Genomic DNA, 27,005 nt, shown 5'->3' on the forward strand with positions numbered 1-27,005 from the left:
AGAAGGAAATGGCAACCTACTCCAGTATTCTTGCCTGGAGAATCCCATGGACAGAGGAGCCTGGTGGGCTACAGTCCATGGGGTCGCAAGAGCTGGACACAACTTGGCAACTAAACCACCACCACCAAAAAGGCATTATACATCATGACCAAGTGGAAATTATTTCAGGAATATAGTGAAAGCCTCTCAGTCATGTCCGACTCTGCGACTCCATGGACTATACAGTCCATGGAATTCTCCAGGCTAGAATACTAGAGTAGGTAGCCATTCTCTTCTCCAGGGGATCTTCCCAACCCAGGGATCCAACCCAGGTATCCAACCCAGGTCTCCCACATTGCAGGTGGATTATTTACCAGCTGAGCCACAAGGGAAGCCCAAGAACACTGAGGCGGGTAGCCTATTGCTTCTCCAGCGGATCTTCCCCACCCAGGAATCGAACCCAGGTCTTCTGCATTGAAGGCAGATTCTTTATCAGCTCAGCTATCAGGTGAGCCCAGGAATTTTAAGCTTGGTTTAATATTTAAAATTAATCAACATAGTATACCACACTAACATATAATAAAGGACCAAAAAATCATGATCATCTCAATAGACACAGAAAAACATTTGATAAATTAAAATCCCATGGACAGAGGAGCCTAGGAGGCTGCAGTCCATGGGGTCATGAAGAGTCGGACACGACTGAGCGACTTCATTTTCACTTTTCACTTTCACGCATTGGAGAAGGAAATGGCAACCCACTCCAGTGTTCTTGCCTGGAGAATCCCAGGGACGGGGGAGCCTGGTGGGCTGCTGTCTATGGGGTCATACAGAGTCGGACACAACTGCAGTGACTTAGCAGCAGCAGAAGCAACACCCTTTTATAGTAAAAAATATTCAACAAAGTAGGAATAGGACAGAACTAAAGGGTATCTGCAAAAAAACAACTGCTAGCATCATAAAGTTTTTCCCTTAAGATCAGGGAAAAGACAATGTCTGTTCTCACTACTTCTATTTAACACTGTACAGAAGGCTCTAGACCAGAAATAAAAAGCACATATATTGAAAAGAAAGAAGTAAAGTGGTTTCTATTTGTAGATAACATGATCATATGATAGAAAATACTAAGGAATAGGAATGGCAACCCACTCCATTATGCTTGCTTGGGAAATCCCATGGACAGAGGAGTCTGGCGGGCTACAGTCTATGGGGTCACAGGAGTCAAACATGACTTAACAACTAAACTACCAGCTACATATATACACACACATACACACATACATATATTGAGCTTCCCTGGTGGCTCAGATGGTAAAGAATCCACCTTCAATGCAGCAGACCTGGGTTGGATCCCTGGAGAAGGGAACAGCTACCCACTGCAGTATTCTGGCCTGGAAAATTCCATGCACAGAGGAGCCTGGCAGGCCACAGTCCATGAGGTCACAGAGTTGGACACAACTGAGCGAATTTCATTCACACACATACATGCAGAGCTAATAAATGAGTTTAGCAAGGGTATAAAATTAAATTGGAGAAGGAAACAGCAAACCCACTCCAATATTCTTGCCTGGGAAATCACATGGACTGAGAAGCCTGATAGGCTACTAGAGTCCTTGGGGTCGCAAAGAATTGGACATGACTTAGCAAAGACATAAAACTGACATACAAAAATCAGTTGTGTCTCTATAGAGTAGCAGTGAATAATCTGAAAATTAAGAAAACAACTTCACATACAGTAGCAAGAAAAATAATAAAATATTTAGGAATAAATTTAACATAAAGGAGTAAAATTATACACTGAAACCTATGAAACATAATTGAAAGAAATTAAATAGAAAGACATCTCATATTCATGCACTGGAAGATTTAATGTTTGGATGGCAACACTCTCCAAGTTCATCGATAGAGCCAATGCCATTCATATAAAAAACCTGGCTGGCCTCTTGGCACAGATTAACAAGCTGCCCCTAAAATTCATATGGAAATAAAAGGAAACTCAGAATAGGTGAAAAAAAGTCTTTAAAAAGAAGAATAATTTTGGAGGATGGAATGATCAGCTTTATGCGTCAACTTGGCAAGGTATAGTTCCCAGTTTTTCAAACACTTGTCCAGTTGCAGCTGTGAAAATACTTTTTAGATGTGATTAACATCTGTAGTCAGCTAACTGTAGGAAATCATCCTCAATAAATGAGTGAGTTTGAGTCAATCAGTTGAAAGGCTTTTAGTGCAGAAGTAAGGTTTTCTTGATGAAGATGAAATTCTACCTGTGGACAGCAGCATGAGTACCTGGTGAGGAGTGTCTAGCCTGCCCCTCCTGACACTCTATCCTGTGGATTTCAGACTTGGCTAGCTAGCCCACACAATCATGTAAGCCAATTCTTCAAAATAAATCTCTTCACTTATACATACTTATAATATTTTACTGGCTCTGTTTTTTTCAGTAGAACACTGACTGAAAGTGAAGACTCACATTTCCTGATTTCAAAACTTAACTACAAACTATAGCAATCAAGACTGTGTGGGGACCCGGCCCGAGGAAACTCACATAGATGGGTGGAGCAGAATTGAGAGTCCAGAAACAAATACATACATTTATAGTTAATTGGTTCTTCACAGAGTGCCAAGACAATAGGTAAAGAATAGTCTTTTCCACACACTGTGTCAGGAAGACTGGGTTTCCATGTGCGAAAGAATGAATCTGGATTTCCTACCTCACATCACAGGCAAAATTTAACTCAACATGGACCAAAAGCCTAAACAAAAGAACTAAAATTATAAAAGTAAGAAGGAAAGATAGGAGTAAACCTTTGTGACCTTGTTTCAGGCAATGGTTTCTCAAAGGCACAAATAGCCAACCAAAAAATAACAATAAATTGCACTTCATCAAAATGAAAAACCTTTTTGTTTCAAAGAACATTATTAAGAAAATGAATATTTTTCTCCCACAGAGTGGGAGAAAATACTTGCAAGTCATATATCTGATAAGAGTACAGTACACAAAATATGTGAATAACTCTTAAAACTAAAGAATAAAAAGACACATACACACAAAACCAATTTAAAAATTGACAAAGGATTCAAACAGACATTTCTCCAAAGAAGATGTACAAGTACCTAATGACCATATGAAAAGATGTTCAACATCATTAGGCATTAGGAAAATGCAAATTAAAATTACAATTGAACAAAATCACAACTTCACATCCACTAGGATGGTCATAATAATTAAAAATAAATGAAAGGAAAATAGGAGAAGTTGTAACCCTCATACATTCCTTACAGGAGTGTAAAATGGCACAGCCCCTTTGGGAAACAATTTTGTAGTTCCTCAAAAAGTTAAATACAGAATAACCATATATCCATGGAATTTCATTCCTAGGTAGACATTCAAGAAAACAGAAAACACACACCCCACAAAAACTTGTACATCAACAGTGCAGCATTATTCAGAATAAGTGAAGATGGCAGTAATACAAAAGAAAATGTGGAATACAATGGAATACTATTCAGCCATAAAAAGGATGAAGTAGCCACACATGCTATAATGTGGACAAAGCTTGAAACCATTATACTAAGTGAAAGAAGCCAGACACAAAAGGACAAATACCGTATGATTCTATTTACATGATATACCCAAAACAGGTAAATCCAAAGAGACAGAAAGTAGAGGAGAGGTTATCAGAGGAGAAGATTCTTTATGAAGTGATGAAAATGTTTTAAAATAAGGTAATAGTGAAAGTTATACAACACTGAATATACTAGAAACACTTTACAAAGGTGAATTTTATGGTATATGAAGTATATCTCAGTAAAACTGTTATTAAAAACAGTAAAAAAAGAAGGCTCCTGTCCTGGGCCCACGTACCAAAAATACACAGAAAATAAAGTGAATGAGAGTAGAGTACACAGGGGATTCTCTGCTTCTACGGTTGTGCCACTGAGTGCTGGCTCAGTGACCCAAACCTTAAACATCCATGTCCATGATTTAACACTGCTCTGGTCCCAGGGATCGCTTCTCTGCATCTCTCATCCTATGTCTTTGAAACAGAAGACAACTGTGATTCTATCCTATGAAGGTTTGTGTCATTGCCAGCGGGAGTGATGGACATGGCTTGGAGCATAGGAAAGCTTGCAGTGGCAAAAGCACTGCAGTAAGAGACAAATCAATCAACTTGTCAACTTCTTTTCAGTTTGAATACAATAGACTCTCATACAATAAACTATCATTCCAAATATAACCAAGCATTCATTTTCATGTATTTCAATCATTGCTTCTGAAAAGTTCTCACAAATAAGGGTAATATTTGCAAGAGTTTCACATGGTTGAGATAAATTTTTTAATATTAAGCATTATAAGTTGAATCATTTCTGCCCCCACGAAATTAACATGTTGAAGTCCTAATGTCCAGTAGCTCAGAACGTGGTCATATTTGGAAATAGGGTAACTTGATTACAGAGGTTGGTTGTTACCCTGTACCCGAGTTAAAACAGGGTCACTGGGATGGACCCAAATACAATATGACCGGTATCTTTATGAAAGAGGAAATTTAGTGACGCACACAAAGGGAGAATGCTGTGAGAATATCAAAGCGGAAAATGGGGTGATGCATCTACAAGCCAAAGAATGTCAAAAGAATACACACTATTTGAAAATCCCATGGAAAACAACATAGGTATTCATTTTGCTGAAATGAAGGCAATAAAAGAAGTTTTAATGGAACTAATACATAACAATCTATGAATTACTTATAATATCTCTGGCTCATGAACAGAACATGTAGACATGAAGAAGAATCATTAAAGTGGTTAGTTTTGACAGTTCCTGGCTTCTAGTCATACAAATTTTGCATGTATTTTTAAATTTGGTCATTATGAAAGTATATTTGTCAACGTGGGAGGACAGAACAGATTTCACTGAACAGTTTGCTAGCTTGATTTACAACATTTAAATATGTAGACGTGTGGTATGTGGGCCTCCACTTGCGTTTATGCCCCAGGCTCCGATAATTGTTAGAGGCGGGCCAGGACCCAGCAATGACAGAAGAAAGCTAGCCCGCAGCTATGAACAGAAGCCAAACCAACGTTTCAAACTTGCTCTTACTACAACCTAAAATGCTATCCTGGAAGCTTCATGTGAAGACCTGATGCAGTCCCTAGGGGGAGTGGCAAGTGCCTCACATGCTTTGTCTTTCTGGGCTATAATCCCAAGGGCCCTACAAGCCTGTCCCAGTCTAGGGATGTGCTGTGGCCTCAACTGGTGCCCAGCCCTCGCCAGGTTACATACATCTAATACATCTCACCGCTCCAAACATCAGGGTGTGTCATGCACTTGCATTTGATTTCCTTGCAGTAACTCTTATGGTGCCACCTTCAAGCGACAAGAACACTCTTATAACCGCACTTCACTCCTGCCTTGGGAAAAGACTGTGCGGTCTGACAAAAGGCTTTCAGAGTGCTCCTGTGTGGTGATATCCCCCATGGCTATTATTTTGTTGCATTCTGCCTGTCCCCTTGTAGGGAGGTTTGGCATCTTGTTGAGGATATGGAAGGGGACTAGCATTCCATTTGGGAGTTAGTCTTATGAAGAGAGGAACTCTTGGAGATAGGGTAAGTGGTGGCAACTGAGAAAGGAGAAAAAAGCAGGCTCTACTGCCAGTTTCTAAGGGAATGAAAGAAAAGTGTACCAAAATGCCAACCAGCAATGCCAAAATGGGGATGAAAATTGAGCTGCAGAAGGCCCTGTGGGATTTCCAACTTTGATTGTATTTTATTGTAGCTCCCTTCAAGCAAACATGGCAACTGTACAGTTCATGTTACCGCAGACTAACATGATAGATAAATGAACAGCTCACATAAAACAGAGTGCCTGACATCAAAGGATACTTTGAGCTATCACTGAGAATCTTTAAGGAACTTCAATAACCTTTCCATAGATATCAGCTCACAAAAGTGGTGTCCTATCTTTGTAAGAAGTTAAAAACCATGAGAAAATAGACTGGGTTCATCAGAAAGGCAGTAGCAAAGAAAGAAAGAAAACTTCAAGAAGCAAAGACAGAAAAAAGGTTTAAAAATACTTTTGATACTAAAAAAAGGAACTCTGATACAAATACAACAGGTAGAAAATCAACAGCCCAGTGTTTAAAAACAAAGGCAGATTAGTGAACCACATTAATCAACCTAGGACAGAGATTATCAGCTGCATTTGAAACTCAGATTAACAGGAACAAACAAGGTACCAGAGTGGGAACCATTTTTACAGCCGGTAACAAAAGTTTTCATCTTTGTTTAAATAAGACTTCAAAAGGATTCCATGTATCAACAAATAAGCGAGTTCATTTAAAAAAAAGATTAACTTCAAGAAATGCAAGGCAGAGTGACCACACTTCTGACCTGCTTTAAGATCAATCAACATTTTCTACCTGGGTAAGTAGAATGCAATTAGCACATGAGTAATTTTAAAGACTTTTTAACAGTCCCCTTTAACTGGCTGATGAAATAGCAGAACAGTGTGGCTGAAAGCCAGTGTTTATTTTTACCCATTACCTGTTTTATTAATGGGATTGTGGGCCATTGGACCTCCAGGCACACACAAATATATTAAAATATCCCACACTGTAATTAAGAGGCACAGAGGGGATTAGAGCAAATTAAGCGGTTGTTGTATTTGCCATTGGTTTAGTCTAGGTCAGGCATTTGGATGCTCTCATGGCAGAGCCCAGTGAGTTTTACTTAAGAAATCCACAGAATATGAAATACATTTTCTTGCAAAGCAAGGATTTTAATAAGCAGGTCATCCCCCACCCCTGCCCAAATAAAAATATACATAAAGAAAAATGACCCAAGTGAATGCTCCTAGAATGAAAGAAGAGATTCCCTCAAACAGAAAAGGAAAACTGCATTAACAATAGGGTCAGTGAAAGAAACTGGATTTTGAGACTCAAAATGAAACAAACATAACTCTCATCCAGACAGAGGGCTTTCTTTTCCTCGGCAAGTCAAAACTTCTGCCTCTGAGTTCTTTAAAGGGAGTAAGAATAAAGTGATCACCTAGCAGATGACCTGCTCAATAAGTAAAGCATCAGGAATGAAGTACAGACCCTTTGAGGCAAAGGCTACAGTATAGGTTCCTAAGCCAGCACTGTTTCACTTTTTGGTTTGATTTTACCAAATCCATTGTAACTAAATGTTAGTTTAATTTGAAAATAATACATGTAAGTAGATTCTTTGCTTTGATTGTTCAGAATCAACATTACCACAATTGAGATTACTGCCAGTGCTGGTCTCCTGTGAATCTTCATATCAAAGAAAAAGCAAAACGGAATGAGGGCAGGGCAAAATGGAATGAAATCTGGGAACACAGTGTTTTGACCCAAGCAGAGGACAAAACGGCCTTTGGCCTAGCAACCTCGGCAGAAACCCTTGAAAATGACACAAAAGAAGATGCAAGTACTTACGAAGATCCTGGACTTGCGGTGGGAGGGGGGCCTGAAGAAATGAAAGAAAAACAAAGAAAACAGTCAGCCTGGGTTATTGGAAGGTAAGCTTCAGTACAGTCAAACCATTACAATGTAAGGTTCTCAACCACCCCAAGGTGATATTTATTTTTCTGGAATTTATTATTTTGCTCCAGCTCCCCCAACCACCTCTAGGAAAAAACATACAAATGAGATTATCCCACGGTTTAGAGCCTGAAAAATGCTAAGACCAGGGTTGAAAAATGAGTCAACAGAGTAGGCATTATTATGAGATGCAGGGAGTTTCAGTGGGAGGCTGAATGAGCACAAGGACATTGATGCAACCACAGGCAGGGGTCTTTGATACCAGCTGGATCAAAAAGGGGCACATGTGCTGGAAATCTTCCTAACTTCTCTGGACAAGAAACATCCTTGTTGAGAAGAATTCACTGGTGTGGTGATTTAGAATTGCAGCGGAGGTTAGACCGATTTGGACCCTGCTCTTGCTCTGCTGTTTACTGGCTAGGTGACCTTGAACGTGGTACTTAACTGCTGGTTTATTTATTTCTAAAATGGGTACAAGTGTTCCAGCTTCTGTGTTGCTGGGCACACCCAGTACATGCTCATTTTTTCCATCCCTCCTCACCCCTATGGAGGCTGAGAGTTAAAGGTCATCCCCGATAGGAAGCTGCTTACCGAACTTGACAAACAAGACTCCGGTGGTAGAAACCACCTTCTTGCCATTTGTCGCCACACACTGGAAGTAGCCTGTGTCTGTGGTGTCAAGGTTTCTAATCCGCAGTCGAGAGCCATAGTTGGTTGCCCGAAAGGAGATCCTCCGGGGCTCCTGGACCACAGGGGCATCATTTTTGAACCAGCGGATGGTGGGAGGCGGATTCCCCGAGACTTTGCAGTGCAGTTCAGCTGTCTGCCCCAGGGACGTGGTGATGTTATTCATCGGCTCATCGAGGGTCAGGTAAGAATCTGCGTACAGGGAGAAGCAGGCAGATGAGAGGGGCAGACCACCTCCAACAGACCCCAGTCACTTTGTGTGTCCCAGACCACAGAGAGACTTAACAGGAGCAGCATGGTGGAGACAGACGAGGCATAAAATTAGCCATTTATCGGGACCCACGACTACTAAAGAACCACCCACCGATCCTGCTGCTTGGAAGGAAATGTGTTACTAACTGTGGAATAAAACCTGGTTTTCAAATGATTGTGTAGTACCCATGGATAAATGGACTTTCCAGGCCAAGACAAAATGAACTTTTGTGTTTCAGAGTAATAAAAAAAACTACATGCTCCTTGTTATAAATGCAATGATATAGTGAAGAAGAAAAAGAAGCAAAATTCACCTCAAATCTCCTCACCCCAAAATATATCCTTCGTAACATTCTGGCAAAGATCCTACCAGCTTGTCCACTTTTGATAAAAGAGAAAGCATGAAACGCTGGAAAAGTAGGAGCAATATAATGTCTACATGGCCCAAGATCAAGAAGGATGCTGAAGATCTTCCTGCCAGTGATGATATAACAAGGGTTATGAAGGCCAGGTTGCTAGCAGACAAAATGATGAAGGAATGAAACTATTTCCATAACGTTACCCATGTCAACTGCAACACATTATAAAAAATTATTTCATGCATTCAATTTTTAATTGAGATATAATTTACATTCTATGAAATGTATCAGTCTTAATTACACAGCTCCTCTAGTATCAACAAATGCATGTGCCTGTGTAACCAATGTCCCTATCAAGGTATAGAACAACAGAACATTATCAATATCCCAGAAAGTACCCCCAAGATCCTTAATAGTCAATCACTCCTCCTACTTACAACCCCTCCCCAATGCCAGGCAACTATAGCTCTGATTTCTACCATCAGAGATTAATTTGCCTGTTCTAGAATTCACATAAATGGAATCATACTGTTTTGCATTTGGCTTATTCTGAGATTTATTACATTAAACATTTTAATATTGAATAAATTTTAAGGTTATTCTTCAATAATATTTTAAATATAGTTATGGAATCCAGTTGCAGAGTAAATAATTGATTTAATTTTAAAAAACTAAGTACAACAAAGTTTAAAAATTGGTCAATTACTCAATACCATATATGGAGTTTCCTTTGACTTCATTTTTCTTGACCATTCATCCTTGGGTAGATCCCCCGCCTCAATACCTCCCATTGCCCTCTGTCCTTCCCTCACTAAAACCTGGGATGGCTTGCTAAGCAGCTGTCTTCACTGCTAGACAGTAAGCCCTTAGGAGCAGGCAGAATGTTTTGGTCATCACTGCATCCTCAGAGTATCCTACCATCTGGCAGCGTTATCCAGCAGCACTTTCTGCTATAATGGACATGTTCGGTAATCTGCATTGTCTAACTGGTAGCTAGTAGTCACAAGTCGACCTATTTAGCAGATGAAATATGACTATAGTGACTAAAGAACTGAGGTCTTTTTTTTTTTTTTTAAATGTGGACCATTTTTAAAGTCTTCATTGAATTTGTAACAAAATTGTTTCTGCTTTTTGCATTTTGGTTTTTTGACCATGAGGCAGGTGGGATCTTAGCTCCCTGACCAGGGATCGAACCTGAACGCCCTGCATGGAAGGCAAAGTCTTAACCACTTGAATGCAACAGAAGTACCAGGAACTGAATTTTAAAATATAAGTTAAACAGCCACAAGTGCCTAAATGTATGGCAGCACAGGCAGAACACAGTAAATTTGTTGAATTTAATAGAATCTTATTGACAACTTGTTTTTGAGATATCTAACTGGCTAATTTATGCTAAAGCCTTTGACTGTGTGGATCACAATGAACTGTGGAATATTCTTAATGAGATGGGAATACCAGACCACATTACCTGCCTCCTGAGAGACCTGAACGCAGGACAAGAAGCAATAGTTACAACTCGACATGGAACAATGGACTGGTTCACAACTGGGAAAGAAGTATGTCAAGGCTGCATATTGTCACCCTGCTTATATAACATATATATAGAGTACAGCCTGCGAAATGCCCAGCTGGATGAAACACAAGCTGGAATCAAGACTGTCTGGGAGAAATATCAACAACCTCAGATATGCAGATAATAACACTTTAACGGCAGAAAGTGAAGAGGATCTAAAGAGTCTCTTCTTGAAGGTGAAAGAGGAGAGTGAAAAAGCTGGCTTAGAATTCAACATTCAAAAACCGAAGATCATGGCATCTGGTCCTATCTCTTCATGGCAAATAGATGGGGAAAATGTGGAAACAGTGTCAGATTTTGTTTTCTTGGGCTCCAAAATCACTGCAGATGGTGACTACAATCATGAAATTAAAAAATTATGACAAACCTAGACAGTGTATTAATAAAAAGCAGAGACATCACTTTGTTGACAAAGGTCCGTATAGTCAAAGCTATTGTTTTTCCAGTAGTCATGTATGGATATGAGAGTTGAACCATAAAGAAGGCTGAGCATTGAAGAACTGAAGCTTTCAAACTGTGGTGCTGGAGAAGACTCTTGAGAGTCCCATGGACTGCAAGGAGATAAAATCAGCCAATCCTAAAGGAAATCAACCCTGAATATTCATTGGAAGGACTGATGTTAAAGCTGAAGCTCTAACTCTTTGGCCACTTGATGTGAAGAGCTGACTCATTAGAAAAACCCTGATGCTGGGAATGATTGAGGGCAAGAGGAGAAGAGGGCGACAGAGGGTGAGATGGTTGGATGGCATCATTGACTCAATAGGCATGACTTTGAGCAAGCTCTGGGATATGGTGATGGACAGGGAGGCCTGGCATGCTGCAGTTCATGGCATTGCAAAGAGTTGGACAAGAATTAGTGACTGAACAACAACAACTGGCTAATTTAACCACTCAGATGACTGTAAATGCTTTCATAAAGGCCAACAATAAATCATTCACTATTTGCTTTAATTTTCCACAAACAATTGGGTAGAGAGGTTATCAAAGTCTGGGCAGCTCCACAGGAATGAGTCATGCATGTGAATGGCATTTATCATGTGTTCCTAATGTGTGAGGTGTGGTCAGAGAGTAGAAACTAGTTTACAGGTAGTTTTCTGGAGCTACTGGAATGGCTTTGCAGTTCTATTGGGAACCTAAAGAGTGGATAACTATGCACTCTCTGTAGAAAAGAAACCCAGAAGTAGCCGTCACACAACAATGCCAATATAAGCATAGCTATTAATACTTCATTGGGCAGATTCTGGAATTTAATTGTGTTGGAATCCAGTGTCTGTCCCCTGGGTGACTTTGGGCAAGTTACTTAACTTTTTCTATACCTCAGTTTAACCAACTAAAAAACAGAAATAATAAAGAAGACTCTACCTGACAAAACTGTGAGAGGATTAAAATTAAATCAGGAGAGACTTGGAAGATATTTAAACTAGCTATGGCAAAGACGAAAGTGAAAGTGTTAGTCACTCAGTCACGTCCGACTCATCATGGACTGTAGCCTGCCAGGCTCCTCTGTCCATGAACTTCTTGAGGCAAGAATACTGGAGCAGGTTGCCATTCCCTTCTCCAGGGGATCTTTCTGACCCAGGGACTGAACCCCAGTCTCCCACATTTCAGGCAGATTCTTTACCATCTGAGCCACCAGGGAAGCCCCATGGCAAAAGGTAAGCACTCAAAAATGTTAACTAATGGTCTATTATTTTTATTTTTCTTAAATTACTTTTAAGATTTTTTTTTAATGTGGACCACTTTTACAGTCTTTATTGAATTTGTTACAGTATTGCTTCTCTTTTGTTTTGTTTTTTTTGGCCACAAGGCGTGTGAGAATGCAGCTCCACAAGCAGGGATGGAACCTGCACCCCCTGCAGTGGAAGACAAAGATTTAGCCACTGGACTGCCAGGGAAGTCCCTCTGCTATTTTTATAATAACTTCTGTATAATGCTTTTACCTTGTCTCCTGTTAGCCTCTAACAATCCCGCAAAGTAGGAAATGCACAGAAATCACAATGCCTGGCTGCAGATAAGGAGATGTCTCAGAGATTAGCTGGTTGGCCCTGTGGTCACACAGTAAGTTGTACATTATACCCCAAGCTTCCAACACTAACAGCTTTGGGTCCTCAGGCTCAGCCAAGCAGCTAGACAAAGTCCAACTGTGCCAGCTGGTTAGTTCAGTAGTAAGAACAAACACACTCTTAAGTCCTGCCATATGCCAGGGGCTTTACCTTAATATTTACCTGTCCAATAACCCTGGAAATGAGGAGCTGTTATAGCTGCTCGACAATGAGGAGACACAGGACCACAGAGGCTAAGTGACTTGTCAAGGTCTGGTTCAGCTTTCCCTGGTTCCAAAACCTAGCACTTTCCACTCCATCATATGGCTTTGGTAGCTTGAGCTCCACTGAGGAGTGGGGGTAGAATTCAAATTTCTTCCTTAAAGAAGAGCTAGCGTTTACACATTTCCATATACAGCCAGGGTTGTGATTTTCTCCTACCTCCAGCCAGGATTATCCGGTGAATGGGTCTAAGATTTTGGCACGTGTTCTGACTGGTGTTATGGTTTCCCTCCCAAAGCCAAGTACCTCACTTGACCTGATATGCCCTGCAGGCCGTTCTCTTTGAAGCTACATCCTGTTTCCTGTCTTTTCAGGAGCACGCCTCCAGCTTTGAGTTGGAGGGGTGTCTTCAGTGGCAAGAGGTGTACCAGCTCCCAAGTACTCCCACAGCTTGGCTCTCCCTACCAGATTTCTACCTACTTTAAATATCAAAGCCAGCCAATATCAACCTCACTCCCCAGAGTCCAGAACAACAATTTTTGGGTGCCAAGCATCTCAGTGGTGAGACATCACCACTGAGGCATCTCATGACTGCTGAGTTTTAGTCAAGAAAAAAAAAGCCATTTCTACTTTATTTCTTTGTCCCCGCCTCCCCCTCTCCCCGCCCCCCACCCACCCAGAGGCAGTTGCCTAAACTCCCAGCAAGCTTCTTGGCCCCCATAGCATAAAATGTAAAAGGGTGAACAGGAACTTAACAACTTCTTTTGCTCCCAAAGCCCAGTTACTTCACACGATACAGTCACAGACACACAGTTCTTCAATTTTTTTCTTCTAGGAACACAGATCAGCCCAGAGACAGAGAGTACTGTCGCTGGGTAGAGTATTTCAACCATTCTCTGAAAAGTGAAAGTGCTGATCACTCAGTCGTGTCTGACTCTTTGTGCCCATTAAGCTCCTCTGTCCATGGGATTCTCCAAGCAAACCCATCCTGACCCAGGAATCAAACGGGTCTCCTATATTATAATCAGCCTGAGCCATCAGGGAAGCCAGTATCCTCTGAAGCTGTACTCAAATTTATTGAAAACAATTTAGTATGGGCTGATCCAACTTCCAGATGTTCAAGCTGGTTTTAGAAAAGGCAGAGGAACCAGAGATCAAATTGCCAACATCCGCTGGATCATTGAAAAAGCTAGACAGTTCCAGAAAAATATCTATTTCTGCTTTATTGACTATGCCAAAGCCTTTGACTGTGTGGATCACAATAAACTGTGGAAAATTCTGAAAGACATGGGAATACCAGACCACCTGACCTGCCTCTTGAGAAACCTGTTTGCAGGTCAGGAAGCAACAGTTAGAACTGGACATGGAATAACAGACTGGTTCCAAATAGGAAAAGGAGTACGTCAAGGCTGTATATTGTCACCCTGCTTATTTAACTTATATGCAGAGGACATCATGAGAAATGCTGGACTGGAAGAAGCACAAGATGGAATCAAGATTGCCAGGAGAAATATCAATAACCTCAGATGACACCACTCTTATGGCAGAAAGTGAAGAGGAACTAAAAAGCCTCTTGATGAAAGTGAAAGAGGAGAGTGAAAAAGTTGACTTAAAGCTCAACATTCAGAAAACGAAGATCATGGCATCTGGTCCCATCACTTCATGGGAAATAGATGGGGAAACAGTGGAAACAGTGTCAGACTTTATTTTCTGGGCTCCAAAATCACTACAGATGGTGACTGCAGCCATGAAATTAAAAGACGCTTGCTCCTTGGAAGCAAAGTTATGACCAACCTAGATAGCATATTCAAAAGCAGAGACATTACTTTGCCAACAAAGGTCTGTCTAGTCAAGGCTATGGTTTTTCCAGTGGTCATGTATGGATGTGAGAGTTGGACTGTGAAGAAAGCTGACCACCAAAGAATTGGTGCTTTTGAACTGTGGTGTTGGAGAAGACTCTTGAGAGTCCCTTGGACTGCAAGGAGATCCAACCAGTCCATTCTGAAGGAGATCAGCCCTGGGATTTCTTTGGAAGGAATGATGCTAAAGCTGAAACTCCAGTACTTTGGCCACCTCATGCGAAGAGTTAACTCATTGGAAAAGACTCTGATGCTGGGAGGGATTGGGGGCAGGAGGAGAAGGGGTCGATAGAGGATGGGATGGCTGGATGGCATCACTGACTCGATGGACGTGAGTCTGAGTGAACTCCAGGAGTTGGTGATGGACAGGAAGGCCTGGCGTGCTGCAGTCATGGGGTCACAAAGAGTCAGACACGACTGAGCGACTGAACTGAACTGATCCACCAGATAAATCAACCCTCACAGGCTCTGAAACTGGAATGCCTACATTTACATCCTGGTTCTGATGCTTATCAGCTGTGTGACTTTGGGCAAGTTATTTAACCTCTCTGTGCTTCAAGTTTTGTTATCTGTGAAATTAGGACAATACTTTTATCATCCTCATAGGATTATTGTGAGGATTAAATTAATTATACACAGTGTTTTGAACAGGGTCTGGCACACAGCAAGCAGCATATGAACGTTTCTGTTATTGTCAGGTTTTTTTTTTTTTTTCATTTTCTCACGAATAACTTGTACTTAAAAATGAGGGATGATTATCCATCAAACTGATTAGTTTCCTGGCTGAGTTCAGTCCTGAATTTACAGAACAGGAGATCTGAGAGGTAAGGCCACCTGCCTGAAGTCACATAACTAGCACATTGCTGGCAAGAATAGTTAATTTGTCTGTGCAGCTCTAAATCATATTTACCTAAAAACAAAAACAAGGGTTATAAGACATCTTGAAATCAGTGTAGTAGCTGGTTCAAGCAGCATGTTTCCAGGAAGAACAAAGGAAATGTAAACAAATCTTTGTGTTCACTTAACAAAGGAGCCTTGTCATAAACACAGGGAATTTCGTTTTAACTTTTTACTAATAAAGAATAATGTTCGGTTTATTTGCCATCTGTAGCTGCTCACTTAGTAAGTAAAACAAGCAAATGGTCTGGTCCTCAGTTTGGCAAAGACTGGAAGCATCAGAGCAACATTTGGCTGAAACAACACAAAAGCATTTTGTGACCGGAGTAAAATAAAATAAAAACGCATGTCTAAATCATTGCTATCACCCGTGTTGTTAACAAGCCCCTGGCTGTAATCCATTATCTTCCCAGAACTAGCTGGATCCTCCTGGAGCAAGCTCACGGGCCACGCAAAGGGACCCAACTCTCTGGTCTACACTCAGCACTTGAGGCTACTGCAGGTTTTAGACTAGTCATTTCTTTCAGAGAACACTTGAGCCTCCCAGTGAAAGCAGCTCAGGGCAGAGGAAATCTGTAAATTGGGCCTGATATCACTTCTGCTGCTAGCTAGCTGTCAGGCAGTCCCTCACCTCCCTGGCTTTGATGTCATGATCTACCACATGGGCTTGCAAGGTCTGTACCTCCTGGAATAGTGTCTGCTTCCATAAGGGCAGCTACAGAAGCATTCGATGGCAGTGTGGACTAAGAATGTCACCGGCCATAACAGTAAACAAAAGATGTGTGGCCATCAAGCCAACAGCCACTGCAGCCACCAACAGCACACTCTAAGGAGATTCAGGATGGAGATAAAAACAAAATACTGGCCCTAATAGTTAAGGCGCGTACCAAAGGAATACCTTCATTAAGCCCAGACTCTTACACCTTCTCATATACAGAAAAGCACTAAGTTCATTAACTTTATATATCTAATCTTTCTTTAATTAGCAGTAATCTTTCGATGTTCTCTTACTACCTGGTCTTTTTTGTTCATTTGGTTTTGGGGGACTTTTAAAAAATAAGTAAGTAGATTTTATTTATTGTTTTGTTGTGCCATGTGGCATGTGGGACCTTAGTTCATCAACAGGGGACTAAATTTGCATCCTGTTTTGGAAGCACACGGTCTTAATCACTGGACCACCAGGGTAGTCCCACGGGCTTTTTTTGGTAAAGCTCCTATATATCCTGGCCCCTCCCATATCTCTTCAGAACTGTCCCCAGAGCTATCTAAGAGGCTGTATCCCAGGCTTAAGTCCTCAGTAAGTCAACCAAATAAAATATAATTCTCAATTTTTAGGGTGTTCATTTTTTTCAGTTGACAGCAGACAGCTGATACTGACTGAATTTGAATGCCAGACAAAGAAATTTGGCTTCTACATTTAAACCTGGCTATTAATACTGTTAAAAAAGAGAAAATAGGTCCAAAATGGAGTCACTTGAAGTGAGTCCATGTCACCAAACCGAGACTTAACACCTAACTTAATTACAGTTTTAACCTTTTCCAGGAGTAGACTTTTTTTTTTTTTTAATTTTTAAAATTAAAAAAATTTCAGGTATACACGTGCTCCCCATCCTGAACCCTCCTCCCTCCCCCTCCCCATACCATCCCCCTGGGCCGTCCCAGCGCACCAGCCCCAAGCATCCAGCATCGTGCACTGAACCTGGACTGGCTTTATTTTTATTTTTAAAAATTTTATTGGAGTAGGGTTGATTTAAAATGTGTTAGTTCCAGCTGTACAGCAAAGTGAATCAGCTATACATATATATATATCCACTCTTTTTTAGATTCCTTTCTCATATAGGCCATTACAGAGTATTGAGTAGAGTTCCTGATGCTATACAGTAGATCTTAATTAGTTATCTATTTTATTTATAGTATGTGTATATGTCAATCCCAATCTCCCAGTTTATCCGTTCCTCTTACCTGCTCTGGTAATCATGTTTGCTTTCTACATCTGTGACTCTTTCTCTTTTGTATAAGTTCATTTGCACCATTCTTTTTTAGATTCCATGTATAAGCAATATCATATGACATTTATCTTTCTCTGTCTGACTTGCTTCAGTCTCTAGGTCTCTAGGTCCATCCATGTTGCTGAAAAATGGCATTATTTTGTTATTTTTATGGCTGAGAATATTCCATTGTATATATGTACCACATCTTCTTGGTATCAGAATGGCCATCACCAAAAAAAATCTAGAAACAATAAGTATTGGAGACGGTATGGAGAAAAGGGAAGCTCCCCGTACACTGTGGGTGAGAATATAAATTGGAGTAGCCACTATGGAGAACAATATGGAGATTTCTTTAAAAAAATGAAAATAGAACTTTTAGGTTGTACATTTTTTTTAGTCTTTCATTCTTGGGCATATATCTGAGGAAAATCTTAATTCAAAAAGATACATACACCCCAGTGTTCAATGAAGCACTATTTAAATTGCCAAGACATGGAAGCAATCTAGAGCAACCATCAACAGGAGTGGATTCTTAAACCAGTCAGTCTGGAATTAGCTGGTCAGCACTAGTGAGGTAATGTGCCTGATAGACCTTTGCTGTCCCCTAAAGGAAAGCAACCTAGATAGCATATTGAAAAGCAGAGACATTACTTTGCCAACAAAGGTCTGTCTAGTCAAGACTATGGTTTTTCCAGTGGTCATGTATGGATGTGAGAGTTGGACTGTGAAGAAAGCTGACCGCCAAAGAATGGATGCTTTTGAACTGTGGTGTTGGAGAAGACTCTTGAGAGTCCCTTGGACTGCAAGGAGATCCAACCAGTCCATTCTGAAGGAGATCAACTCTGGGATTTCTTTGGAAGGAATGATGCCGAAGCTGAAACTCCAGTACTTTGGCCACCTCATGTGAAGAGTTGACTCATTGAAAAAGACTCTGATGCTGGGAGGGATTGGGGGCAGGAGGAGAAGGGGACGACAGAGGATGGGATGGCTGGATGGCATCACTGACTCGATGGACGTGGGTCTGAGTGAACTCCGGGAGTTGGTGATGGACAGGGAGGCCTGGCGTGCTGCGGTTCATGGGGTCGCAAAGAGTTGGACACAACTGAGTGACTGAACTGAACTGAAAGGAAAGTGACTTTGCAATAAACAATCTACTCTGCTAGGAACAACCTTGTCCTGCCCCTACCTGTAAAAGTCTTGCATTTTGCACAGTTCTTCAAAACTCCTTTCTCTCTGCTAGATGGGATGCTGCCAATTTATGAACTGTTGAATAAAGCCAATAAGATTTTAAAAATGCGTCCATTTCAATTTTGTTTTCTAACATATATTTTTTTTAGTGGCTTGATTCAATATCTGTGATGGTATGTGTTTGAACTATAGAATCTTTCTCATCCTTCTTTCCCTTCTTTTGTAGATGACAAAGGCTGAAACGGCAGAGTGGTGAGTGGGAGATAGGGCATTATCTGGTTTGAGAGAGAAAAAATTCCAATTCTGCTGACTCCACCTCTAGCTCTGTGCCTCTGAATGAACTATGTCTCCCAATGTGGTACTAGTAATAATGACCATGGTGACACTGATACAATAATAATGATGATAATAGCTAACATCTGAAGGGTACTTATTACCATGGCAGGCATTGTTACAAATCATTGTTATTGTTCTCATCTTACACATAAGATATCTAAGGCATGAGGATGGTAAAAAAAAAAAAAAAAAGCCATCCACAGTGACAAAGCAAGAAGTAAGATTTAAAATAAATATCGATTCAGTGCAATCCCAACCTAAATCTTGGCAAGTTATTTTGTGGATATTGACATACTGATTCTAAAGTTTATATTAGAAGCAAAAGACCCAGAATAGCCAACATAATACTGTAGGAGAAGAACAAAGTTGGGGGACTGACATTACCCAACTTCAAGACTTGCTGTAAGGCTACAGTAATCAAGTCACTGTGGTATCAGTGAAAGAATAGACATTATACACCCATGAAAGAAAATAGAGACCAGAAATAGAGCCCAGTTGACTCCTATGTGTAGTTAACTGATCTTTGACAAAGAAGCAAAGTCACTACAAAGGAGCAAGGATAGTTTTTTCAACAAATAGTGCTGAAACAACTGGACATTCACAAGCAAAAAATGAATCTAGACACAGATCTTACACCATTCACAAAAATTAACTCAAAATGGATCATGGATCCAAACATAAAAAGCAAAATTACAACATTCCTGGAAGATAACATACAAGAAAACCCAGATGATCTGATCTTGAGTATGGAAATGACTTTTTATTTATTTATTTATTTTTTGGAAATGACTTTTTAGATATGACAAAAAGGACATGATTTGTGAAATAAATAATTTATACATGAGACTTTATTAAAATTAAAAATGTCTGTTCTGCAAAAGACAATATCAACAGAATGAGAAGACAAGCCACAGATGAAGAAAACATTTGCAAAAGGCACATCTGATAAAATACTATTATCCAAAATATACAAAGAACTCTTAAAATGAGTGGTAAGAAAGCAACCCCAATAAAACATGGACCAAGATATTTAAGGGGCGTCTCTGGTGGTTCAATCGGTTAAAGAATCCACCTGCAATGCACAAGACCCAGGTTCAATCTCTAGATTGGGAACATATCCTGGAGAATGAAATGGCAACCCACTCCAGTGTTCTTGCCTGGGAAATCCCATGGACAGAGGACATAGTAGCCTGGAGGGCTATTGTCCATGGGGTTGCAAGAGTTGGACATGACTTAGCGGCTCAACTACAACCACCACCAAGACTTTAAAAGACACCTCACCAAAGAAGAAAAAATGCAAAAAAGCATATGAAAAAATGTTCCACATAATATATCTTCAGGGAAATGCAAATTAAAACAAGAAGATATCACTGTACACCCTTTGTATGTCTGTCTGACTCTTTGTGACCCCAGCGACTGTAGCCCACCAAGTACCTCCTCTGTCTATGGGATTTTCCCAGCAAGAACACTGGAATGGGTTGCCATTTCTTTCTCCAGGGGACCTTCCCAGCCCAGGGATCAAACTCAAGTTTCTTGCATCTCCTGCGTTGGCAGGCAGATTCTTTATCAATGAGCCACCTGAGTTTGTCCCTAATTCTATTGTTGTTGATCTACTATGTGGCTTAAGAGCAGACAGCTGGATTCTCCCCTTGCTGCATTCAATCTGTTGTAATATATTGTTCTGGTTGAAATATATGAGGAAAAGCTGGCTTCATACAGTTGGAGAAGGGAGGTACTTTTACAACTTCTCAAATAATTTCAGTTTCACTTCAGTTCAGTCGCTCAGTCATGTCTGACTCTTTGTGACCCCATGAATTGCAACATGCCAGGCCTCCTTGTCCATCACCAACTCCCAGAGTCCACCCAAACCCATGTCCATTGAGTCGGTGATGCCATCCAGCCATCTCATCCTCTGTCGTCCCCTTCCCTCCTGCCCTCAATCTTTCCTAGATCAGGGTCTTTTCAAATGAGTCAGCTCTTCGCATCAGGTGGCCAAAGTATTGGAGTTTCAGCTTCAGCATAAGTCCTTCCAATGAACACCCAGGACTGATCTCCTTTAGGATGGACTGGTTGGATCTTCTTGCAGTCCAAGGGACTCTCAAGAGTTCTCTCCAACACCACAGTTCAAAAGCATCAATTCTTCGGTGCTCAGCTTTCTTTATAGTCCAACTCTCACATCCATACATGATTACTGGAAAAACCATAACCTTGACTAGATGGACCTTTGTTGGCAAAGTAATGTCTCTGTTTTTTAATATGCTGTATAGGTTGGTCATAACTTTCCTTCCAGGGAGTAAGCGTCTTTTAATTTCATGGCTGCAATCACCATCTGCAGTGATTTTGGAGCCCCCCAAAATAAAGTCAGCCACTATTTCCACTGTTTCCCCATCTATTTCCCATGAAGTGATGGGACCACATGCCATGATCTTCCTTTTCTGAATGTTGAGCTTTAAGCCAACTTTTTCACTCTCCTCTTTCACTTTCATCAAGAGGCTCTTTAGTTCGTCTTCACTTTCTATCATAAGCGTGGTGTCATCTGCACATTCGAGGTTATTGATATTTCCCCCTGCAATCTTGATTCCAGCTTGTGCTTCTTCCAGCCCAGCGTTTCTCATGATGTACTCTGCATATAAGTTAAATAAGGAGGGTGACAATATACAGCCTTGATGGACTCCTTTTCCTATTTGGAACCAGTCTGTTGTTCCATGTCCAGTTCTAACTGTTGCTTCTTGACCTGCATACAGGTTTCTCAAGAGGCAGGTCAGGTGGTCTGGTATTCCCATCTCTTTCAGAATTTTTCACAGTTTATTGTGATCCACACAGTCAAAGGCTTTGGCATAGTCAGTAAAGCAGAAATAGATGTTTTTCTGGAATTCTCTTGCTTTTTAGATGATCCAGCAGATGCTGGTAATTTGATCTCTGGTTCCTCTGCCTTTTCTAAATCCAGCTTGAACATCAGGAAGTTCACGGTTCACGTATTGCTGAAGTCTGGCTTGGAGAATTTTAAGCATCACGTTACTAATGTGTGAGATGAGTGCAATCATGTGGTAGTTTGAGCATTCGCATTGTCTTTCTTTGGGATTGGAATGGAAACTGACCTTTTCCAGTCCTGTGGCCACTGCTGAGTTCTCCAAATGTGCTGGCATATTGAGTGCAGCACTTTCACAGCATCATCTTTTAGGATTTGAAATAGCTCAGCTGGAATCTTATCCCCTCCACTAGCTTTGTTCGTAGTGATGCTTTCTAAGGCCCATTTGACTTCACATTCCAGGATGTCTGGCTCTAGGTGAGTGATCACACCATCGTGATTATCTGGATCATGAAGATCTTTTTTGTACAGTTCTTCTGTGTATTCTTGCCACCTCTTCTTAATATCTTCTGCTTCTGTTAGGTCCATCCCATTTCTGTCCTTTATTGAGCCCATCTTTGCATGAAATGTTCCCTGCTGCTGCTGCTGCTGCTAAGTCGCTTCAGTCGTGTCCAACTCTGTTCGACCCCATAGACGGCAGCCCACCAGGTTCCCCCGTCCCTGGGATTCTCCAGGCAAGAATACTGGAGTGGGTTGCCATTTCCTTCTCCAATGCGTGAAAGTGAAAAGTGAAAGTGAAGTCGCTCAGTCGTATCCGACTCTTCATGACCCCATGGACTGCAGCCCACCAGGCTCTTCTGTCCATGGGATTTTCCAAGCAAGAGTACTGGAGTGGGGTGCCATTGCCTTCTCCGAAATGTTCCCTAGGTATCTCTAATTTTCTTGAAGACATCTCTAGTCTTTCCCATTCTATTGTTTTCCTCTATTTCTTTACATTGATCACCGAGGAAGGTTTTCTTATCTCTCTTTGCTTTTCTTTGGAACTCTGCATTCAAATGGGTATAGCTTTCCTTTTCTCCTTTGCTTTTCACTTCCCTTCTTTTCACAGCTATTTGTAAGGCCTCCTCAGACAGCCATTTTGCTTTTTTTGCATTTCTTTTTCTTGGGGATGGCCTTGATTCCTGTCTCCTGTACAATGTCATGAACCTCTGTCTATAGTTCATCAGGCACTCTGTCTATCAGATCCAGTCCCTTAAATCTATTTCTCACTTCCACTGTAAAGTCATAGGGGGTTTGATTTATTATTTAGTATTGTACCAAAATTTGACACATGGTAGCTTTTTTTTTTTGACATGTTTTTAATTGAAGTATAGTTGAGTTACAATGGTTCAGGTATATAGCAAAGAGATTCAGTTATATATATTCGTTTTCAGTTTTTTCCATTTCGGTTATTACAAAATATTGAATATAGTGTGTTGTGCTTGTAGTAAGTCTGTGTTGTTTATCTATTTTATGTATAGTAATGTGTATATGTTAATACTAAACTTCTAATTTATCCCTCCTTCCTTTTGGTAACTATTAGTTTGTTTTCAGGGAGAAGGCAATGGCACCCCACTCCAGTACTCTGGCCTGGAAAATCCCATGGATGGAGGAGCCTGGTAGGCTGCAGTCCATGGGGTCATGAAGAGTGGGACACGACTGAGCGACTTCACTTTCACTTTTCACTTTCAGGCATTGGAGAAGGAAATGGCAACCCACTCCAGTGTTCTTGCCTGGAGAATCCCAGGGACAGGGGAACCTGGTGGGCTGCCGTTTATGGGGTCGCACAGATTCGGACACGACTGAAGTGACTTAGCAGCAGCAGCAGTTTGTTTTCTATGTCTGTGAGTCTATTTGTTTCATAAATAAGTTCTTTTTTATTTTAGGTTCCACATACAAGTGATATCATATGATATTTGTCTTTCTTTCTTTGTCTTACTTCAGTATGATAATCTCTAGATTCATCCATGTTGCTGCAAATGGCATTATTTCTTTCCTTTTTATGGATAAGTAATATTCCATTGTATGTATATACTACATCTTTATCCATTCACCTGTCAGTGGACATCTAAGTAGTTTCCATGTCTTGGCTACTGTAAATAGCACTGCTATGAATATTGAGGTACATGTGTCTTTCTGAATTAGAGTGTTCATTTTGTTTGCATATAGGCCCAGGAGTGGAACTGATGGATTACATGGTAACTCTAGTTTATTAAGGAACCTTCATACTGTTTTCCATAGTGGCTGCACTATGGCATACTTTCCCGCAACAGTGTAGAAGGGTTCCCTTTTCTCTACATCCTCTCCAGCAGACAAATTGGAGTTTCTTAAAGATTAGTTGTAATGTGAAATCTAAAACCATACCAATGAACTTTTCATAATCTGTTATATTAGAGTGGATTGATTTATCTTGCAAATTTAATAGATATTTTATTCACTTATGATTTTGCAACACCATGCATTGTTCATTTAAAAAACAGTGGTCCTCTGAGTTATATAGATCTTCCAGATATGAACACATTTATCAAGTAATATAGAAACATCACATCTATTAATATCACCATCTATCTCATTAGTAAAAATTGCCAAGCTCAATGTAGTGGCTAAAATTTTTCCTAATTTTAAATTTTTGCTGGAAAGCTCAAATTTTATTATTGGCAACCAATACTATCTTCCAGTAGTCATGTATGGATGTGAGAGTTGGACCAGAAAGAAAGCTGAGCATTGAAGAATTGTTATTTTTGAAATGTGGTGTTGGAGAAGACTCTTTGAGAGTTTCTTGGACTGTATGGAGATCAAGTCAGTCCATCCTAAAGGAAAACAGTCCTGACTATTCGTTGGAAGGACTGATGTTGAAGCTGAAGCTCCAATACTTTGGCCACCTACTGTGAAGAACTGACTCATTAGAAAAGACCCTGATGCTGGGAAAGACTGAAGGCAGGAGGAAAAAGGGATGACAGAGGATGAGATAGTTGGATAGCATCGTCAGTTCGATGGACATGAGTTTGAGCAAGCTCTGGGAGTTGATGATGGACAGGGAAGCCTGGCGTGCTGCAGTCCATGGGGTCACAAAGAGTCAAACACGACTGAGTGGCTGAACTGAACTGAATACTATCTTATGTTTCCTTCAAGTGTTAGACTTGTTTTGTTTATTGTCAAGAATAACTAATAGTTATTAGTTTCATTATCAATCATTCTTTCAAGTAATAAAATGCTTTTCTCTATGACAACCACAGTACTTCACCAGTCAGCACGAGTGCTAATGATTACTTCCCATTTCACCATACAGAATATTAAAAAAGATATATACTTCATGGGTCAAGAATTAATAACTTTTGCTGTTTCATCAAAGATATTCTTAAGTATGATTGGCTTTCTTTTTTTTAATTGAAGTACAGATGATGTACAATATTATGTAAGTTGCAGGTATACAATACAGTGATTCACAATTTTGGCTTTTCTTTTTAAAAAAAAAAACTACACATGTACGGTGGGAGAGAATACAGTACCTTCTAGTACAATTTGGTACAGTGTATTACCACTGTTTCAATTCATGCTAAGCCCCCAGAAATTTTACCTACTGTGATTTTTACACAATCAGGATGGGTAAGCTGCAGTTCAGTAAACTTAAAGACATATCCTAGACCTATCCTAGGTAATAAAAGGTAAAGCCAGAGTTTAGACTCTAAGCTTGGTGTTCTTTCCAGTCCACTTCACAGCTACCCTCTGCCGCTTTTCTGGGTCTTGAACCAGTGTGAGGCTCTCAGAATAAAATAGTTTAGTTTAGTTCCCTAATGCTATAAGCTAGGCTTGTATGGTCTGCTTTCTATTTCTGAATAAGCAGCTTGGGATTTGGGGGCAACCCTAAGTGATTTTGGGCTTCCCTGGTGGCTCAGAAGGTAAAGAATCCACCTTCAATACAGAAGACCTGGGTTTGATCCCTGCGTCGGGAAGATCCCCTGGAGAAGGGAATGACTACCCACTCTAGTATTCTTGCCTGGAGAATTCCATAGACAGAGGAACCTGGAGGGCTGCAGTCCATAGGGTCGCAAAGAGTTGGACACAACGGATTGACTAACACACAGACACACACACTAAGTGATTTTGGTAGATCTGGGCAAAAGTTGGGGAATCTGAATTTAAAAAGGATATTTATATTTTTTATAATATAAGCAAAGGAAATGACAGTATTCTTTCAGTGCCATCATTTCCTCCATTACCCACAGAAGGTGATGATCACAGCTAACATTTTTCTGAGCATTTACAAGGTGCCAGGTACCATTCTCAGCACCTTGTACATATTAACTTACTTAATCTTGAAAACAGTCCTGAGGTAGACCCTATTCTTACTTTTTTTTTTTTTTCTTCAGCGATAAGGAAACAAGATACAGAAAGGCTCAGTAATTACCAAGAGTCTTGCAGCTAGAAAGTGGCAGAGCCAGGACCCAAACCCAGACCTTTGGACACAAGAGACCATACTATTAGCCGATGTACCACTTCCCAATAATGCCAGACTGTAGTCTTTCATTGTCTCGTATCACCCCTGATCAGGACTGTGGAAAACTGTTGCCCTTTTTATGAGTCCATCCAGAACGAGAAAATACCCACTAGTACTGAGAACAACTAATCACTACTAGTTACTTATGACGTAACTAGAAGTTATCATGGAGAAGGAGCTTTTTAAATAAACCACAGGCACCGTTCATCTTGATGCTTAATCAACTTAAAAAGCGAACTATGAGAAAAAAGAAGTTAGTTTATGAGCTCTCTGGGAACTGAGACTCTTATTTCCTCCTTTTTGTATTCCCCCCAGCACTCCATGTGTTATATGGTGAACTTCATAGGCATTTAATAAATGCTGGTTGATTAAGTAAATGGAAAGCTCAAGTGTATTTCAGGCAAATGAGCTTTGGAGACACCCCATTTATTACTTACCCGCTTGACAATACGTCACATCCACAAATCCCTCCCAACATTTATTACTTAATTTTCAAAGTGCCCTCCCATTCTCCCTAGGGAGGGAGGCAGGGCCAAGAGTTATATTGCCATTTTGACAGGTGAGAGAAACCCAGATACAGAAAGTTTAACAGCCCTTTGCCATGGCAACCCAGTCAGCCAGCCAGGGAGCCAGTGACAATTAGGCTTAGGGCCTGGGTCTCAGTACCAAAGAGGCACATGCCAAATCCTAGCTCCCTACAGGACCGATACTTTTC

The 27,005-nt window shown here is 40.6% G+C and overlaps 1 protein-coding gene across 2 annotated transcripts in view; it reads right to left on the minus strand.

Annotated features, from left to right (window-relative positions):
* ROR1 (receptor tyrosine kinase like orphan receptor 1) overlaps positions 1-27,005 on the minus strand; it is a 467,486-nt gene that overhangs the window by 133,973 nt on the left and 306,508 nt on the right. For both annotated transcript variants that reach the window (XM_061411731.1, XM_061411730.1), the window contains exons 3-4: positions 8,130-8,417; positions 7,434-7,464 (exon numbers count right to left, since the gene is read on the minus strand). In XM_061411731.1, coding sequence (XP_061267715.1) covers positions 7,434-7,464; positions 8,130-8,417 — 319 coding nt within the window. The remainder of the gene's footprint in view (positions 1-7,433; positions 7,465-8,129; positions 8,418-27,005) is intronic.

This window comes from Bos javanicus, chromosome 3 (assembly GCF_032452875.1).
Source record: "Bos javanicus breed banteng chromosome 3, ARS-OSU_banteng_1.0, whole genome shotgun sequence".
NCBI classification, from domain to species: Eukaryota; Metazoa; Chordata; class Mammalia; order Artiodactyla; family Bovidae; genus Bos; species Bos javanicus.